At 47.4% G+C, this 19,562-nt stretch overlaps 1 protein-coding gene across 1 annotated transcript; it reads left to right on the forward strand.

The window, feature by feature from the left end:
• The first annotated feature begins 13,289 nt into the window (after positions 1–13,289).
• Positions 13,290–19,293, forward strand: BGAL8 (beta-galactosidase 8). Its single transcript, XM_048714476.2, has 17 exons — positions 13,290–13,977; positions 14,088–14,183; positions 14,536–14,648; positions 14,752–14,818; positions 14,913–15,149; positions 15,240–15,434; positions 15,536–15,623; positions 16,098–16,216; positions 16,418–16,579; positions 16,670–16,887; positions 16,981–17,087; positions 17,218–17,327; positions 17,452–17,559; positions 17,698–17,805; positions 17,932–18,143; positions 18,437–18,773; positions 18,865–19,293. The coding sequence occupies exons 1-17, from the start codon at positions 13,801–13,803 to the stop codon at positions 18,970–18,972; spliced, it is 2,562 nt and encodes an 853-aa protein (XP_048570433.2). The 5' UTR covers positions 13,290–13,800; the 3' UTR covers positions 18,973–19,293.
• The last annotated feature ends 269 nt before the right edge of the window (positions 19,294–19,562 follow it).

Below are 19,562 nucleotides of genomic sequence, written 5' to 3' on the forward strand. Positions count from 1 at the left end.
TAAACTCTTTGGATGTTGGTCACATGGCGATGTGACCTGTGAGTGTTAATCACATGGCGATGTAAACTAGATTATTGACTCTAGTGCAAGTGGGAGACTGTTGGAAATATGCCCTAGTGGCAATAATAAATTAGTTATTATTATATTTCCTTGTTCATGATAATCGTTTATTATCCATGCTATAATTGTATTGATAGGAAACTCAGATACATGTGTGGATACATAGACAACACCATGTCCGTAGTAAGCCTCTAGTTGACTAGCTCGTTGATCAATAGATGGTTACGGTTTCCTGACCATGGACATTGGATGTCATTGATAACGGGATCACATCATTAGGAGAATGATGTGATGGACAAGACCCAATCCTAAGCCTAGCACAAAGATCGTGTAGTTCGTATGCTAAAGCTTTTCTAATGTCAAGTATCATTTCCTTAGACCATGAGATTGTGCAACTCCCGGATACCGTAGGAATGCTTTGGGTGTGCCAAACGTCACAACGTAACTGGGTGGCCATAAAGGTACACTACGGGTATCTCCGAAAGTGTCTGTTGGGTTGGCACGAATCGAGACTGGGATTTGTCACTCCGTGTAAACGGAGAGGTATCTCTGGGCCCACTCAGTAGGACATCATCATAATGTGCACAATGTGATCAAGGAGTTGATCAAGGGATGATGTGTTACGGAACGAGTAAAGAGACTTGTCAGTAACGAGATTGAACAAGGTATCGGGATACCGACGATCGAATCTCGGGCAAGTATCGTACCGCTAGACAAAGGGAATTGTATACGGGATTGATTAAGTCCTTGACATCGTGGTTCATCCGATGAGATCATCGTGGAACATGTGGGAGCCAACATGGGTATCCAGATCCCGCTGTTGGTTATTGACCAGAGAGTCATCTCGGTCATGTCTGCATGTCTCCCGAACCCATAGGGTCTACACACTTAAGGTTCGGTGACGCTAGGGTTATAGAGATATTAGTATGCGGTAACCCGAAAGTTGTTCGGAGTCCCAGATGAGATCCCGGACGTCACGAAGAGTTCCGGAATGGTCCGGAGGTAAAGAATTATATATAGGAAGTGCTATTTCGGCCATCGGGACAAGTTTCGGGGTCACGGGTATTGTACCGGGACCACCGGAAGGGTCCCGGGGGTCCACCGAGTGGGGCCACCTGCCCCGGGGGGCCACATGGGCTGTAGGGGGTGCGCCTTGGCCTATATGGGCCAAGGGCACCAGCCCCAAGAGGCCCATGCGCCAAGAGATGAGAGAAGGAAGAGTCCTAAAGGGGGAAGGCACCTCTGAGGTGCCTTGGGGAGGAGGGACTCCTCCCTGGCCGCACCCTTCCTTGGAGGAAGGGCCAAGGCTGCGCCCCCCTCTCCCTTGGCCCTATATATAGTGGGGGGAAGGGAGGGCAGCAACACCTGAGCCCTGGCGCCTCCCTCTCCCTCCCATGACACATCTCCCTCCTCCCGCAGCGCTTGGCGAAGCCCTGTTGGAATCCCGCTACTTCCACCACCACGCCGTCGTGCTGCTGGATCTCCATCAACCTCTCCTTCCCCCTTGCTGGATCAAGAAGGAGGAGATGTCGCTGCTCCGTACGTGTGTTGAACGCGGAGGTGCCGTCCATTCGGCGTTAGGATCATCGGTGATTTGGATCACGACGAGTACGACTCCATCAACCCCGTTCTCTTGAACGCTTCCGCGCGCGATCTACAAGGGTATGTAGATACACTCCTCCCTCGTTGCTAGATGACTCCATAGATAGATCTTGGTGACACGTAGGAAAATTTTGAATTTATGCTACGTTCCCCAACACTATCCCCCTAGGAGCATGCGCGTAGTACTTTGTTTCGATAACTAATAGATTTTTGCAATAAGTATGTGAGTTCTTTATGACTAATGTTGAGTCCATGGATTATACGCACTCTCACCCTTCCACCATTGCTAGCCTCTCTAGTACCGCGCAACTTTCACCGGTACCATAAACCCACCATATACCTTCCTCAAAACAGCCACCATACCTACCTATCATGGCATTTCCATAGCCATTCCGAGATATATTGCCATGCAACTTCCATCATCATCATATACATGACTTGAGCATTCATTGTCATATTGCTTTGCATGATCGTAAGATAGCTAGCATGATGTTTTCATGGCTTGTCCGTTTTTTGATGTCATTGCTACGCTAGATCATTGCACATCCCGGTACACCGCCGGAGGCATTCATATAGAGTCATATCTTTGTTCTAGATATCGAGTTGTAATGTTGAGTTGTAAGTAAATAAAAGTGTGATGAACATCATTATTAGAGCGTTGCGCAAGTGAGAAAAGGATGATGGAGACTATGATTCCCCCATAAGTCTGGATGAGACTCCGGACTGTACAAAAAAGAGGCCAAAGAAGTCCAAATAAAAAAAAGAGGCCAAAGAAGCCCAGCAAAAAAATAAAAAAATGAGAGAAATAGAGAGAAGGGGCAGTGCTACTATTCTTTTTTCACACTTGTGCTTCAAAGTAGCACCATGTTCTTCATATAGAGAGTCTCTTGAGTTATCACTTTCATATACTAGTGGGAATTTTTATTATAGAACTTGGTTTGTATACTCCGATGATGGGCTTTCTCAAATGCCCGAGGTCTTCATGAGCAAGCAAGTTGGATGCACACCCACTTAGTTTTCAGTCTGAGCTTTCATACACTTATAACTCTAGTGCATCCGTTGCATGGCAATCCCTACTCACTCACATTGATATCTATTGATGGGCATCTCCATAGCCCGTTGATACGCCTAGTTGATGTGAGACTATCTTCTCCTTTTTGTCTTCTCCACCATCATATTCTATTCCACCTATAGTGCTATGTCCATGACTCACACTCATGTGTTGCGGGAAAGTTGAAAAGGTTTGATAACGTCAAAAGTATGAAACAATTGCTTGGCTTGTCATCGGAGTTGTGCATGATGTGAATATTTTGTGTGGTGAAGATGGAGCATAGCCAGACTATATGATTTTGTAGGGATAACTTTCTTTGGCCATGTTATTTTAAAAAGACATGATTTCTTTATTAGTAGGCTTGAAGTATTATTGTTTTTATGCCAAATGATAGAATATTGCTTTGAATCACTCGTATCTTAATATTCATGCCGTGATTAGATTACAAGATCAAGATTATGCTAGGTAGCATTCCACATCAAAAATTATCTTTTTTATCATTTACCTACTCGAGGACGAGTAGGAATTAAGCTTGGGGATGCTGATACGTCTCCGTTGTATCTATAATTTTTGATTGTTCCATGCCAATATTATTCAACTTTCATATACTTTTGGCAACTTTTTATACTATTTTTGGGACTAACATATTGATCCAGTGCCCAGTGCCAATTCCTATTTGTCGTATGTTTTTTGTTTCGCAGAATATCCATATCAAACGGAGTCCAAACGGGATAAAAACTGATGGAGATTTTTTTTGGAATATATATGGTTTTTGGGAAGAAAAATCCACGCGAGACGGTGCCCGAGGTGGCCACGAGGCAGGGGGCGCGCCCCTGACCCTCATGGGCCACCCGTAAGGCGGTTGGTGCCCTTCTTTCGCTGCAAGAAAGCTAATATCCGGATAAAGATTGTGTTAAAATTTCAGCCCAATCGGAGTTACGGATCTCCGGGAATATAAGAAACGGTGAAAGGGAAGAATCTTAGAATGCAGAAACAGAGAGAGACAGAGAGACAGATCCAATCTCGAAGGGGCTCTCGCCCCTCCCACGCCATGGAGACCATGGACCAGAGGCGAAACCCTTCTCCCATCTAGGAAGGAGGTCAGGGAAGAAGAAGAAGAAGGGGGGATCTCTCCCCCTCGCTTCCGGTGGCACCGGAGTGCCACCGGGGGCCATCATCATCACCGCGATCTACACCAACACCTCCGCCATCTTCACCAACATCTCCATCACCTTCCCCCCTCTATCTATAGCGGTCCACTCTCCCGCAACCCGTTGTACCCTCTACTTGAACATGGTGCTTTATGCTTCATATTATTATCCAATGATGTGTTGCCATCCTATGATGTCTGAGTAGATTTTCGTTGTCCTATCGGTGGTTGATGAATTGCTATGATTGATTTAATTTGCTTGTGGTTATGTTGATGTTATTTGGTGCCCATCATATGATTGCGCGTGTGGATCACACCCCAGGGTTAGTTGTATGTTGATATGACTATGTATTGGAGGGCAAGAGTGACGGAAGCTTCAACCTAGCATAGAAATTGATGCATACGGGATTGAAGGGGGACCAATATACCTTAATGCTATGGTTGGGTTTTACCTTAATGAACATTAGTAGTTGTGGATGCTTGCTAATAGTTCCAATCATAAGTGCATAGAATTCCAAGTCAGGGATGACATGCTAGCAGTGGCATCTCCCACATAATACTTGTTATCGATCTAGTAAAGTAGTCAATTGCTTAGAGGCAATTTCACAACTCCTACCACCACTTTTCACACTCGCTATATTTACTTTATTGTTTCTTTATCTAAACAGCCCCTACTTTTTATTTGCGTACTCTTTATTATCCTGCAAACCTATCCGACAACACCTACAAAGTACTTCTAGTTTCATACTTGTTCTAGGTAAAGCGAACGTCAAGCGTGCGTAGAGTTGTATCGGTGGTCGATAGAACTTGAGGGAATATTTGTTCTACCTTTAGCTCCTTGTTGGGTTCGACACTCTTACTTATCGAAAACTGTTGCGATCCCCTATACTTGTGGATTATCACGATGGTATAATTCTCCGTCTGAAATCGTCATTGACTTAGATCGCTGGGTTATCTGTCGGGCCAGTGTCTCATCCGCTGGCAACTCGCCCCGGGTCATGTAAGCCAAAGAATGGCACTGTCCAACCTGGGATGACGTGAAGAGCCGCCAACAACTGTGCCTCCGGGTCAGGAACGGCTAGATCTTCTTCTATAGGTAACTTAACAGACGGGTTATGCAAAACATCCAAAAAGGTGTTAGGTGGCACCGGCTTACGCTGAGATCCCAACCGGCTTAAAGCATCTGCCGCTTCGTTCTTCCTACGGTAAATGTGTTCCACCTGATAACCCTTAAAATGTCCTGCAACGGCATCAACTTCACAGCGATAAGCCGCCATGAGAGGGTCCTTGGAATCCCACTTGCCTGATACCTGTTGGGCCACCAAATCTGAATTACCAAGGCACCGGACCCGGCTCAGGCTCATCTCTTTAGCCATTCAAAGACCATGGAGTAAGGCTTCATATTCTACTGCCTTGTTACTACAAGGAAACATCAGTCGCAACACATAACAAAATTTGTCACCTCGAGGGGAAGTTAACACAATTACAGCCTCCGAGCCCTCCAACTGTCTGGACCCATCAAAGTGAATCGTCCAATATGTGTTGTCTGGTTTCTCCTCTGGCATCTGCATCTCTGTCCAGTCATTAATAAAGTCAACCAGTGCTTGAGATTTGATCGCAGTACGTGGCACATACTTCAACCCATGAGATCCAAGTTCAATGGCCCACTTGGCGACTCGTCCAGTAGCTTCTCTATTCTGGATGACGTCTCCCAAAGACGCAGAGCTAACCACAGTGACTGGGTGACCCTGAAAGTAATGTTTGAGTTTCCCGCTTGCCATGAACACCCCATACACGAGCTTCTGCCAATGTGGATATCTTTGTTTAGATTCAACTGTCGTGGAATTGTCACGACAGGTATCCTAGTAGAAGGACTTAGTCGTAGGGCCATCGCAATTAGGAAGCTTAAAGGGGTTAATCGGGACAAAGGACATGAGAGGTTTTATACTAGTTCGGCCCCTTACGATGAAGGTAAAAACATACGTCTAGTTGTGTTGATATTGCTGGATTTTCGATCACCAAGAGGCTAGTTCGCCGACTTGGTTATCGATCTCTTGTTTTTTGCCCTAAATCGCCACCGGGTCGTCCCCTTATATACACGGGTTGACGCCTGGTGGCCTACAGAGTCCCGGCCGGCTCATACAGCGTGTCCGGCTCGGTGACCTCTTTTACATGTCTTTCCTTACAAGTCTTTCCTTACATACAGCGATTTACAATATTGGGTCTTAAGCCGCCTCTAGGCCTTAAGCCTTCTATAAGCTTTAATAAACTATGCCTTGAATGTTTATTGGGCTTCCTTTGTGACCCGCCATTGAGGCTGACCCGACCTCTCCTAGACGGATCATAGCTGATAGTTATATCCCCAACAGCATCCATCACCAGGTCACTGTTGGTCCCTTCCCTTCCTGCAGAAAATAAACGCCTTTTAGAATCACCATTATCTAACCTTTAGGCTTGCGTTGCGTGATGATATTACGCTGGTAGAGTAGTAGTACATCTGAACAGGTTCATGTCTATCTATGCACCGATAATTGACAGACGAAGAGGCAACTAGACGCACGTGCAGAAGAGAGACACGACGTCAGATCTGTGCTCCTCCTTTTGCTTCAGATGCCGCCGTGCCGATTCCTCTTTCCGCTGCTGCTGCTACATGGCCATGATCTGACCAAGGCTAGGCTGGCTGTCGCCTTCAATGATCTGGCCCCGCCTTGTCATCCTTGACCTCTCTCCGATCCTATCAGGAAAGAAAATCCGGGGGCAGAAAACGAGCACGAAAGGAATCAATCTATCGACGTGTCCGTCTTTCGGCGCTGCGTTTCAGACCATGTTTATCAGTGCAGTGCGCGCGGTCGGAGTCACGCATCGTCGGACCGGGTGTTTTGTTGTGCGTTGGGCATCTGCTGCTGCTAGAGTTTTACCTATCTTCTCGCGCACTCACTCTGTCCCGGTCGGCGCGGTTCCACACCCACGCAACGCTACGTCGCCGGAAATGAAACGTGCCGTGTCGCCATGAGATGAGCCGCTACCATCTCCGTGACGGCAGCGGCGCTCTTTGTTTCTTCTACTCCCTCCGTTCCGAATTACTTGTCGCAAGTATGGATATATTTAAATGTATTTTAGTTCTAGATACACTCATTTCTACGACAAGTAATTTGAAACGGAGGGAGTACATGTAGTAGTACCTACCCGGTACGTCGATGCAGGTTTTGGATGGATGATCTTGCAAACAAGCATGTATGTGTGATGTGTGTCAGCGCCAGCTAGTTATCGCACGTACGCCCAACTCATCCGCTCTATCCGGTGCCAGTTCAACTGCCAGGGAGAAGAGAATGAACTCCGTCACCTTCCAAAAAGAAGAAGAATGAACCCTGTCTATTCCATATCCATATCTTTTGACGGAAGAAAAAAATCTGTCTACTCTTGCTAAATCTTCCACGCGAGAGCCTCCATGATTTTTTATTTTTTCTTGTGAATTGAGAGATCCCATGATTAACGGGTGTCCGATCGAGAAAGTGATATCCCTGCACAGATTAACTGCGGACTATGACACATGACATGGCGCGCTTGCCCCAGCCTCCACGCACAAAAGCTCGTACCACCACCACCACCACGCAGTGACGAGGTTAAACAAACGGCGAAGCATCTTCTGAAGAGAAAGAAAAGCAACGCGACCAAGAGCAAGATCCAACGATTTCCAAATCGTACTACTCGCCAGTAGTGGCCGCTTCAACGCGATCATCCTCGCTTTTCGTCCACTGCGTTGCGGTGCACACGTCGCCGTCGCCGTGCGCCGGCTTGTGTGCACGTCGCTCCAAAGCCCAAACCCGTTGCGACGCAACGGACAACGAGCCGAATACAGAGGCCTCCCGCTCCTTGTTCGCATGCGCGGACGCCGCCGTGCACGCACGTACGTACGCGGGCGCCGCAAGGGACGAAGGATGGTACATCGGGACGGGATGACGCGCACGTCGGAGCTGCGGAGGGCCGGAGACCGACGCCGCAGCGACCTCTGGTGGAGGGAGAGCCAACAGTGACGGCGCGCCCGCTGCGCAGGCTCGGAGACCATTCTGGTTCACCTGTTCCGTTCGCGTTCCTCCGCTCTATCCGTCTCGCCCTGGGCACGGGTTGAGATTTGAGGCGGCAAGTTAATGGAGTGGAAATGTCTCGGGAGGTGCTGGGGGCTTTGCGAGAGTGCTCTTCATTTTGAAACATCGATTTTGTTATTTTTGCCCAGACCGTCATGAATGTCATTTCGACTCGAAATTTTGCATGCAGTCAGAAAATTCATCACATAAAAGATACCAGACCTTTTTAAAAAAAAATATTTTTTTGAATTTTACTGTTCATGCGGGGCATGTGAGCTCGGCATCAAATACTCCATGTCCGGGGCTTTGTCTCCTTTTCTTTTCAAACAGATTACTTTGTCTTTTTTCTCAAAAAGAAAGAGAGATTACTTTGTCTTTCTCTGCGAGCGATTAGCACCAAACTGCGATTGACTCGAGCTGCGACGACACACACCCACCTTGCTAGACTTTTGGAAGACTTACGGGAGGATTCACCACGGAATTGTCCTACAGGTGACGCGGCATCTTTCGCTGGAGCACCTGCTCCGTGGAAAGTAGCGGAGTGCCGTCCGATCGTAGTGGGTTAGGCTCAAGACTCCGCGTTGCTAATTTCAGTTTCTCTCCTTTGACAAAGCGGGGCCTGTTCTGCCCGTGCCAATTTCAGACGCTGGGTGTGGCGAGTCAGTGTGACCGACAGCGATAAAGATGATGGGCCAATGATCAATGAATTGGCGAGGTTTTGATTGTGCCAGGCCGAGCAATTGTCAAGCTGTTTGCCTAGGTTTAACTTCGACATGTGATAGATTTGTCTTCAAAAGTGTTCTTCTAATCTCGAGCTCAAATGCTTCTGATGCGAGCAGTACAGTCAGAAAAATTAGAAAACAAATTCAAAATATCCTGGATTTTTTTACAGCAAACATTTCTTAGGTTTCTACCTTTGTGCAAAACTTCGTGATGAAATCACATTTGTGAAGGTCTGGGCAAAAACAACAAGATCAACACTCCAAAAAACTTTCAAAAATAATATTCTTTTTAGAGCATTTAGTTTTTTTGTTTTCGCTGAGAGCATTAGGAATGCTTTTTCTTTACGAACATTTGCATGTGTGTAGAAAATTTATCAATGCTTGTTGACATTTTTTTATTCTAAAACTATTTTTTCAATTTTACTTGGTGCATTCGAGTTCGAGTGTAGAAACTCAATTTGTCACATTCTTTATAGTTTTCTTAAGATGACTGCAAATTGCATGGTCGCACCTCCACTGTTTTTTGCATGTGATAACTGGCAGGTCAATAACCGAGATGATGCGTGACATGCCAAATTCGCATCGAAGTCCATGTCTAATCAAATTAAGCGCCGAGTGAAAACATTTCTCACAGTTTCATCAATAAAAGGTATCTTCGGCCCTGGAAATTACTCCCCAACCCACCAGGTTCAAATCCTGGTGCTCGCATTATTCCTAGATTTATTTCAGGATTTCCGACGATGCGTTTTCAGTGAGAGGAGACGTTCCCGTCGACGACGAGGTGCCTACGATGACTTCGTAAATCACAAGATGATATGCCGGTTCAGTCTCTCGGGGGTGCTCATAGGGGTAGAGTGTGCGTGTATGCGTTCATAAGGATGAGCGTATGCGCGTGTATATGAGCGCCTGTGTCTGTATATGAGCAGTTGCCTCATAGAATTCTTCTGTGATAAGGCTACAGTACCATATAAATCTTGCAGTACTTCTTGTTTTCCGGAACTTTTTTCGTGCCGAAAATAAACTTATTGTATTACTTGCAATAAAAAGAAATGTGTGCATATGATCTTTGTTGGCAATGGTAGGTAGCAACATTTAGAGCGAAAAGTTAGGATACAAACTCCAGTATTTTGGCGGTCCAATTCTATTGGGCCCGTTTTGTTGTTGTTGAGTACCAGTTTTTCCTTCGTCGTCGATGCAAGTTTAAACTGGAAATCACAAACTGAATCTCCTACAAGACTAGCGGACAAGCTTCGCCGGCAAGTTTCCATGTCTTTCCACAACTTCACCGATTGTTGCCAGAAATTCCTTTTTGTCTGACGAAACCACATGAGCGTAGCAACGATTGACAACCACCCATGTCTACATTTGTAACCATGTTGTGTCTAACACTCGCGGCGTCATCATCTTCCACTGCACCAAATTAAGCCACCACTTTCCACCCTTCCCATTTCCGTTTTTTCCAAACCCTCGCCAACAAAGAAAGATGGATCCCTCCCATGATACAGTTCACGACCCCGGCAGTGCAGCATATCATAAGCACCACTAGCGCGCGAAGACGGGGAAGCGACAACGCCGTTCTGGACCCGAGCGGTAAACCCATCCTCAACCATGGACGGTTAAAGAGGACAACTGAAACGTAAGTTGAATTCAAGTTTGACTATATTATTTGAAAACATAATGTTTGAATTGTAATATTTAAATTTGAACAAGTGTTGCATTTGAATATTTTCAGTAAGAGAATTATGCTCACTTATTGGTATTTCGGAGTGTTGCAGGCTTTATAAGAAAAGAAACACATGGGCAAACAGGGGCAGACATTCGATGGATAGGATTGGATGAACGATTCATGTATCTGTGTCTCTGGAAGCATCCACGGACTGATGGTGAGTTCATTTGAGAGACCGCGTTGGAGGGAGTTGGATCCCGTGACGTACGACCCCATGATGTTGGGTCACTGACGTGTGGGTCCGGGTCCATACGTCAGTGTGTGGGCAGTACTGTCAGAGGATCCGCGTCCGCGTTGGAGATGCCCCAACCAACAAGTTAATAACTGAGATGTTGTGTGACATGCCAAGATTGTGTAATTTGAATGCCGCGTGAACAAAAGACAACTAGTTTCACCAATGAAACAGCCATGGCAAGATATGAACTTTGGATGTTTTGAGAGGCTTTCACTTGAGGCCTGCCCATCTCTGCTATTTTCCTATTCTTCTTCTTTCCTGGGTCTTTTCCTCTTTTGATCCAGGTTGAGTGTTTTTTTGTGCTTTGCCTAATCTCATGTGGTTCGGCTGCATTGGTCTGTACTGTACTCTAGGGCTTTTTGTCACCTTTCCCTCCTCTTTTATGAATTGTCATTGCTCCTGCCGTTGCCCGTCAGAAAAATAAACGTATCACCAGCCTAGCCTAGGACATTGTTTGAGATTTTGAGAGTGGCAGTTGCCTAGTTGCATCACAGGATTCTTGTGCGATATGGCTACCGTCCCACAAAATTATGCATAACGACTTGTTATGGAAACTTCCACTCTCTCCAATCCACATTAATTGGTGTCGCTTCTCATTATTATTTTGCAATATAAAGAAATGTGTGCATAGAATCTTTGTAAGGTAGTGCCATTTAGAGCGAAAGGTTGCGGTACAAGCTTGAGTGAAGGGAGGGATTTTTTTTTCTCATCACGAATAAAATCTAAGGTTTTTAATAACCGGAAATCACTTAAAAACAATCTCCTGCACAGTTCTAGCAGATAAGCTTCGTCGACAAGTTTCCATCTCCTTCCACAACTTCACGACTGTTGCCAAAACTTCCTGTCTACAGCTCGCCGCATCATCATCTTGCACTGCTCCAAATTAAGCTGTACCACTTTCCACCCTTGGCATTTCCATTTTTCCAAAACCCTCTCCAACAACTAAGAAGACGGATCCCTCGCACTGTACAGTCCACGACACCGGTGGTGCAGCATATCATATGCATCACTAGCCGGATGGGAAGCGACAACACCGTTCATGACCTGAGCAGCAGACGTAGAACATAAGTTGAATTCAAGTTTGAATATTTTATTTGAAAACATAGTGTTTGAATTGTAATATTTAAATTTGAACTAGTGTTGCATTTGAATATCTTCACTACCCGAAGAATTGTGCTCGGTTATTTTAAAATGTTGCGGACTTTAAAAGAAAAGAAAACATAGGCAAACATTTGATGGATATAATTGGATGGCCGGCTCATATATCCGCGTTTGCAGACGCGTCCACGGATGGATAGAGCCTGATTTGAGATATGACGTTGGAAATGCCACAACTGACAAGTTAATAACTGAGATGATGTGTGGCATATCAATGTCGTATCGATGTGGCATGTGTAATTTGAGTGCCGCGTGAGCAAAACACAATTATTTTCATCAATGAAACGTATCACCAGCCTAGCCTAGGATATTATTTGAGATTTTGAGAATAGTAGTTGCCTAGTTGCCTCACAGGATTCTTGTGCGATGAGCCTACCGTGCCACAAAATCGTGTGCAACGGCTTGTTAAGGGAACTTCTATCATTAGTATCTTGCAATATAAAGAAAATGCGTGCATAGGATCTTTGATAGGTAGCCCCATTTAGAGAGAAAGGTTGTGGTACAAGCTTCACAAAAGCGGGGGAGTTTTTTCTTCATCATCATGAATAAAAGGCTAAAATCCAAGGCTTTTAATAACCAGAAATCACTAAAAACAACCTCCTGCGCAGTTCTAGCAGATAAGCTTCGCCGACAAGTTTCCATCTCTTTCCACAACTTCACAGACTCTTGCCAAAAAAATCATCTCTCTCCCCCTCTCTCTGACCTGACGAAGCCGGACGAGCGCGGCAGCGATCGACAACTCGCTCCTGTGTACAGCTCGCCGCGTCATCATCTTCCACTTCCACTGCTCCAAATTAAGCTAGACCACTCTCCACCTTGGCCATTTCCATTTTCCCCAAACCCTCCCAAACAAGATAAGAAAAGAAGATGGATCCGTCCCGCGGTACAGTCCAGGACGCCGGCAGTGCAGCATATGATACAACACGCATCGCCAGCGCGCGGGGACGGGGAAGCGACAAGGCCGTTCGTGACCCGAGCGGCAGACGTGGTACAACTAGCCCATGTAGCGCTACGTGCTGTCCTGGTAATGGGGATGATGGATCGGCAAGCGACAACGCCGGCCGGTCACCGCACACGACCCCTGTCTGTCCGTTTGTCGGTGTGGCGCCGAGTAGCTAGCTTCGCTACTGCTAGCCGGCCCCTTTCCTATCCTTCTTTTCTTTACTAGTTCTGCGTGGCCAATGCCAAGAGCACATGGCTGGGGACGTACGGCGAGGGGGAATACTAAAAGCTCCTGCAGTGTAAGTAAAAAGAAGGGAGATGTAATTTTCAGCGAGGGGAAAAAGAGAGTGAGAGCAAGGAAGGAAGGGAGGAAGATGGTTGCATTACTTCCGCGGCCCACCCATCAATCATCCACGCCGTGTGTACCACCGAACCATCACGCCGCCGCCATTAACTACTGCTCAGCGGGAGTAAATTCTTTCCTCCTCCCGTCGACCCGATCCGATCCAGTTCAATTTCGTTTTCATCGCGATCGCACCAGAGGTCGCCGCCATTGTTGCCGTTGCTTGCAAGCAGCAGCAAACCGCGCGATTGGAGCAAGAGAGGAAGGTCCACGAGAGAGAACACAGCCACGACCACACCCACCCCATTGCCTGCCTGCCGCGAGCGCGCAAAGCCTTTTTAATCGCGGTGGGAGGAGGAGGGGCACGGCACCACCACCACCGCATCCACAAGAAACAAACAAAGCGAGAAAGCGAGGTGCATTTCGTTTGTGCGCGCCCGGCCCTGGGGCGTATATTAAACCACCAGTAGAGTTTGTGTGTGTGCTCTGCTCCGTTAAATCCCATTTCGCCCGGGAAGCCAAGCCACACACCGAGGCACCGAGCTCCCCTCTCTTTTTTCTTTCTTTTCTCTCGCCGCCCCCCACCGAGCAACTCCACCTCCTCCTGCTCGCCGCCCGCACTCCACTACCACCGCGCTAGCTCGGCCAGTACACCGAACGCCATTAACCCATCCAACAAACAAGGTGCAGTTATCGTTGTGTTTCTTCTCGGGAGAGCGGCAGGCAATGGCGGCCGTCGGCAGGCTGCCGGGCGCGGCGGCGGCCCTGCTGCTCGCGCTGCTCTGCCTGGCGGGGACGTCGGCGGCGACCAACGTGACGTACGACCACCGCGCGCTGGTCATCGACGGCGTGCGCCGCGTGCTCGTCTCCGGCTCCATCCACTACCCGCGGAGCACCCCCGACGTACGTCCCGCTCCCCGGCTCTGCTTTGCTTGCTTGCTTTCTTTCTTTCTCGTCTGTGTGTCCTCCCTACTCTCTCCTCTGAGCTGAACGCTGGCCGTGGTTGATTGCAGATGTGGCCGGGGCTGATGCAGAAGGCCAAGGACGGCGGGCTGGACATGGTGGAGACGTACGTCTTCTGGGACGCCCACGAGCCCGTCCGGGGACAGGCACGTTCTCCACTCCATACCGGCCAGGCCAAGGCCATCAACCTCTCTTGCTGCCATGCTATTTTCTCTAGTGTCATACTAGTTTCGTTTCTCCTTTCTCTCAAATCATCTCTTCCAGCTGGTGGTCATGTGTGAAAGGGCGCTGCTTGCTTCCCCTGCACCCTATGCTTTATTCTTCCCACTCACTCCCAAGCTCTTTACCTCTCGATCGTACACTATATCTATCATGAGCTTCGAACTAGTGACATTTTGCCTAAAAATATAGTATTTCTCTTCGAAGTTCACATTGTGTTGGTAGTAGTATCTGTTACTATTGCAAATTTCTGACGGTTACGAGCTTGCAACGTGACAGTACGACTTCGAGGGCAGGAATGACCTGGTGAGGTTCGTCAAGGCCGCCGCCGACGCCGGGCTCTACGTGCACCTCCGGATCGGCCCCTACGTCTGCGCCGAGTGGAACTACGGGTCTGACACCCCTCAAACTCTGCAGCATTTCCCCCTGTATGAGAAGCTCTCGTAGTCCGGTCGAGCCTAACCGTGTGCCGTTGCTCGTGTGGCTGCACTGCAGAGGCTTCCCGCTATGGCTGCACTTCATCCCGGGGATCAAGTTCCGCACCGACAACGAGCCTTTCAAGGTACGCGAGAGCATTGCGCAATGCAGCTTGATCGATCGATCGGTCAATGATTGAAATGATGATCCAGTCAGTGAGTGGTGTGGTGTGGGTGCAGACGGAGATGCAGCGGTTCACGGAGAAGGTGGTGGCGACGATGAAGGGCGCGGGGCTGTACGCGTCGCAGGGCGGGCCCATCATCCTGTCGCAGATCGAGAACGAGTACGGCAACATCGACGCGTCCTACGGCGCGCCCGGCAAGTCGTACATCCGCTGGGCCGCCGGGATGGCCGTCGCGCTCGACACCGGCGTGCCCTGGGTCATGTGCCAGCAGGCCGACGCGCCGGCGCCCCTGGTAAGCTCATCTCATCGTCCCTGCCCTGCCTGGGTCATTGTCAGCTAGCGACGGCGACGTGACTGAACTGGAGAGAGAAACAAAATGCAGATCAACACGTGCAACGGGTTCTACTGCGACCAGTTCACGCCGAGCCTGCCCAGCAGTCCCAAGCTGTGGACCGAGAACTGGAGCGGCTGGTTCCTCTCCTTCGGCGGCGCCGTGCCCTACCGCCCCACCGAGGACCTCGCCTTCGCCGTCGCCCGCTTCTACCAGCGCGGCGGCACCCTGCAGAACTACTACATGGTACGTGCTACGCTGCCAGCTGATGCACCCAGCCAAAATCCTCTCCTCTGCTCCTGTGGCTAACTCCGGCCGGGTCTTTGTTTACTGTACTGTGTCGGCAGTACCACGGCGGGACCAACTTCGGCCGCAGCTCGGGAGGGCCCTTCATCTCCACGAGCTACGACTACGACGCCCCCATCGACGAGTACGGTGAGTGCCTGTTGAGCTGCCCATGTCTCGTTTTTCTTTCAGTTCCTCAACTGGGGGGCTGCTTCAGTTGTGACGGTCGCACCTATTGGCTACTGAATTGCTTCAGTCTAGCTCGTTCAGTGGTCGGATGTACCGTGGAGCAGACGTGATACTGATGAGAACAGGGACTGCATGATGAATTCTTGAAGTAGAAAGGATACTTGCCTCGCCTACTGAAACTGCGCACGTCCACCCACAAGCACGCGCACTAGCTCTGCACGCCGGTGTTGCACTTGCAGTTGCAGAAGTTCAGTTCATTTCCAATGCAGCGCAGGCACGCGCTTTCGTACTGAAAAACAGTACTGATCATATGACCAAACTTGAGGATGATTAGCGTTCTCATGTTTACATGGATAAGGATACATATGTTTTTTTTATAAAAAAAATAGCTTTTCCTAACAACGCATTTGCCGTTTTTTGCAATGTGTGATCCAGGGCTAGTGAGGCAGCCAAAGTGGGGCCACTTGAGGGATGTCCACAAGGCGATAAAGATGTGCGAGCCTGCACTCATAGCAACCGATCCATCATACATGTCCCTTGGTCAAAATGCTGAGGTACGCGATCCGCTTTTCACAAAAGCAACTTTTGTTTAACGAAAAAAGAGACAAATCAAACTGACTTTCGTTTAAGAAAGACAGATCAATCAGCGTCGCACAGCAAATCTTGTTCAGGAATAATATGTAGTATGTACCTTTATGGTCTGCTCTATTATGCTTGATGATGATGATGATATCTGCGTTTTCTTCTGGCTTCAGGCGCACGTATACAAGACCGGTTCACTGTGCGCCGCATTCCTCGCCAATATAGACAATCAGTCTGACAAGACTGTCACCTTCAACGGCAAGGCGTATAAACTCCCTGCGTGGTCCGTCAGCATCCTTCCTGACTGCACGAATGTGGTGCTGAACACTGCCCAGGTATGTGCATTGCCCTGTTTAAGACAAAGAAGCCGTGTTTCTGGAACCAGTCTTGACCTTGGATCTGATCACGGTCACTACTCTTCGCAGATCAACTCTCAGGTAGCATCTACACAGATGAGAAACCTGGGGTTCAGCACTCAGGCGTCAGACGGCTCGTCCGTCGAAGCAGAACTCGCTTCTTCTACCTGGAGCTACGCCGTAGAGCCTGTCGGTATCACAAAGGAGAACGCCATGACAAAGCCTGGGCTGATGGAGCAGATAAACACCACCGCAGACGCCAGCGATTTCCTGTGGTACTCAACAAGGTACAGGATTGCACTCTTAGCTGTACTTGTGCACATGGTAATCGACAAGCTGGCAGTGGCAGGTTTTTACTGACTGATTTCTACTTTGTGCAGCATCGTCGTGGCGGGTGGTGAACCGTATCTGAATGGTAGTCAGTCCAATCTGCTGGTCAACTCACTTGGGCATGTTCTTCAGGTCTTCATCAATGGCAAGTTTGCAGGTAATGTGTGAGAAGAAAATGCAAACTCATTCAGATGACATTTGGATTGTCATGTTAATTACCAACATTCATATTTCATCTGTAAGGTGCATTTGTGTACTGGAATGTATAAGTATTGAAATCTTACCAGGTAGCGGTAAGGGTAATGCTAGTAGCTCCCTTATCTCATTGACAACACCAGTTACACTTGTACCTGGAAAGAATAAAATAGATCTTCTGAGTGCAACAGTTGGTCTGACGGTGAGTCAGTATCCACTCTACTCCATTTTGCTGTCCATCTGATACTTTGGCATTTTAAAACAGGTATTCAAAAATGTAAAACCACATCTAATACCAAGTTACTAACATTGTACTGTGGCTTCAGAACTATGGTGCATTCTTTGACCTAGTTGGTGCTGGAATTACCGGTCCAGTAAAGCTGACTGGGCCGAAGGGTGCGCTCGATCTATCTTCTGCAGATTGGACATACCAGGTGTGTACAACCAGTAATCTGGGTTGAGCAATTATCAGCAAATGTTGTTTTCGAATCCATTAACTAGTATGGGTAAACCATGGTGTATAGTAACAGCATTGTTGGTTTTTTCCTTGTCAAAATATTTGGTCACTCCAGATCGGACTCAGAGGAGAAGACTTGCACCTGTATAATCCCTCAGAGGCCTCTCCAGAATGGGTATCAGATAACTCTTACCCAACCAATAACCCTTTGACCTGGTACAAGGTCAGTATGATCCTCCAACCATGAAACTATGGTAGCATTTGAATAAGTGTAGTGCTGTAGTGCCATTACGATTTATTTATTTTTATCTTGGGAATCAATGCTCTAACTGCAATGCTCAAAATGCAGAGCAAATTTACAACTCCTGCAGGTGATGATCCTGTTGCCATAGACTTCACAGGAATGGGGAAAGGTGAGGCGTGGGTGAACGGGCAGAGCATTGGTCGCTACTGGCCGACAAATATCGCTCCACAAAGTGGCTGTGTTAATTCATGCAACTACAGAGGACCTTACGGCGCAAGCAAATGCCTGAAGAAATGTGGGCAGCCATCGCAGACTTTGTAAGAATCCTCTCCATGAAAATTCATACCATCTTTTGCTACCTACAGGCAGAGCACATTCTAATGTTTTATATGTTGTCATAGGCTCATACTAAAATGGTTTAACTACCCTTTCAATTAAATGTATTATTTGGGTGAGACCAAAGTAATGCTATATTGGTCACTCGTTGGTACTTACAAATGAAGGCCAGATGGTTTCAGCATTGAATCAATATAGTCTTTCCTTTTCGTACAAAAAACATATGAACTGCTACAATGGAATGACAAATTCAATTTCTTACCTTGTTAAACAGGTATCATGTGCCCCGTTCGTTTCTCCAACCAGGCAGCAATGATATAGTCCTTTTCGAGCAGTTTGGTGGTGACCCAAGCAAGATATCCTTCACGACGAAACAGACAGAAAGTGTATGCGCACACGTGTCTGAGGATCATCCCGACCAAATCGATAGCTGGATCTCTCCCCAGCAGAAATTACAGAGGTCTGGGCCAGCACTTCGTCTGGAATGCCCCAAAGAAGGTCAGGTCATCAGCAGCATCAAGTTTGCAAGCTTCGGGACACCGAGTGGCACCTGTGGGAGCTACAGCCATGGCGAATGCAGCAGCTCTCAGGCTCTGGCAGTCGCTCAGGAGGTAACTCCAATCTGTTCCACTTCCACACTTGCTATGTCTTTCTGTACTGTTTATCTTCATGATACTGACAATGCTGCGGGTAACTCTCCAGGCATGCGTCGGGTTGAGCAGTTGCAGTGTGCCGGTGTCAGCAAAGAACTTCGGAGATCCATGCAGAGGAGTCACAAAAAGCCTTGTGGTCGAAGCTGCATGCTCATGAGTCATGGCATGTTTGATAAATGTTATTAGTAGGAAGTAAAAGCAGATTGAGGGGGTGAAACCAGATTCCTCCTCTTTGTAGACAAACAGGCAAGAAACAATAATTGTTCAGAAATGCTAGTCGGATGGAATAAAATATTCCAAAATCTATTAGAGCCATGCAAGCTAGTAAATTGTCTACTTAGAATGAGTTGTACTACTTGTTAGTAGAACAATTCTATACATTCCTACAATGTATTCTTTCGCAAAGAGAGATAAGTCAAACCAAAAAGCACGCATTGTCTGTTGAATGTAAAATCTCTCAAGATGAAATGTTAACATCTACACCTGAAACACTGGATACTACTCCCTCCGTCCCATAATATAAGAGCGTTTTTATATTATAGGACGGAGGGAGTACTAGCTAATCTGTGTCGAAAAACTTATGATACTCTGATTCTGTCCAGTTTGTAATATCCCAAATTTTCAATTTAAAATATTATACATTAGATCATCGTTGCATATCATATTTTATTTTGCCTTTGGTTTGATCCTAGAAATATCTACGCAACTTAAGGACCCACGGAGAGAGTTGGAAATTCTTTATTTTCA

Source organism: Triticum urartu, chromosome 4A (assembly GCF_056163025.1).
Source record: "Triticum urartu cultivar PI428250 chromosome 4A, HENAU_Tu73, whole genome shotgun sequence".
Lineage (NCBI taxonomy): Eukaryota > Viridiplantae > Streptophyta > Magnoliopsida > Poales > Poaceae > Triticum > Triticum urartu.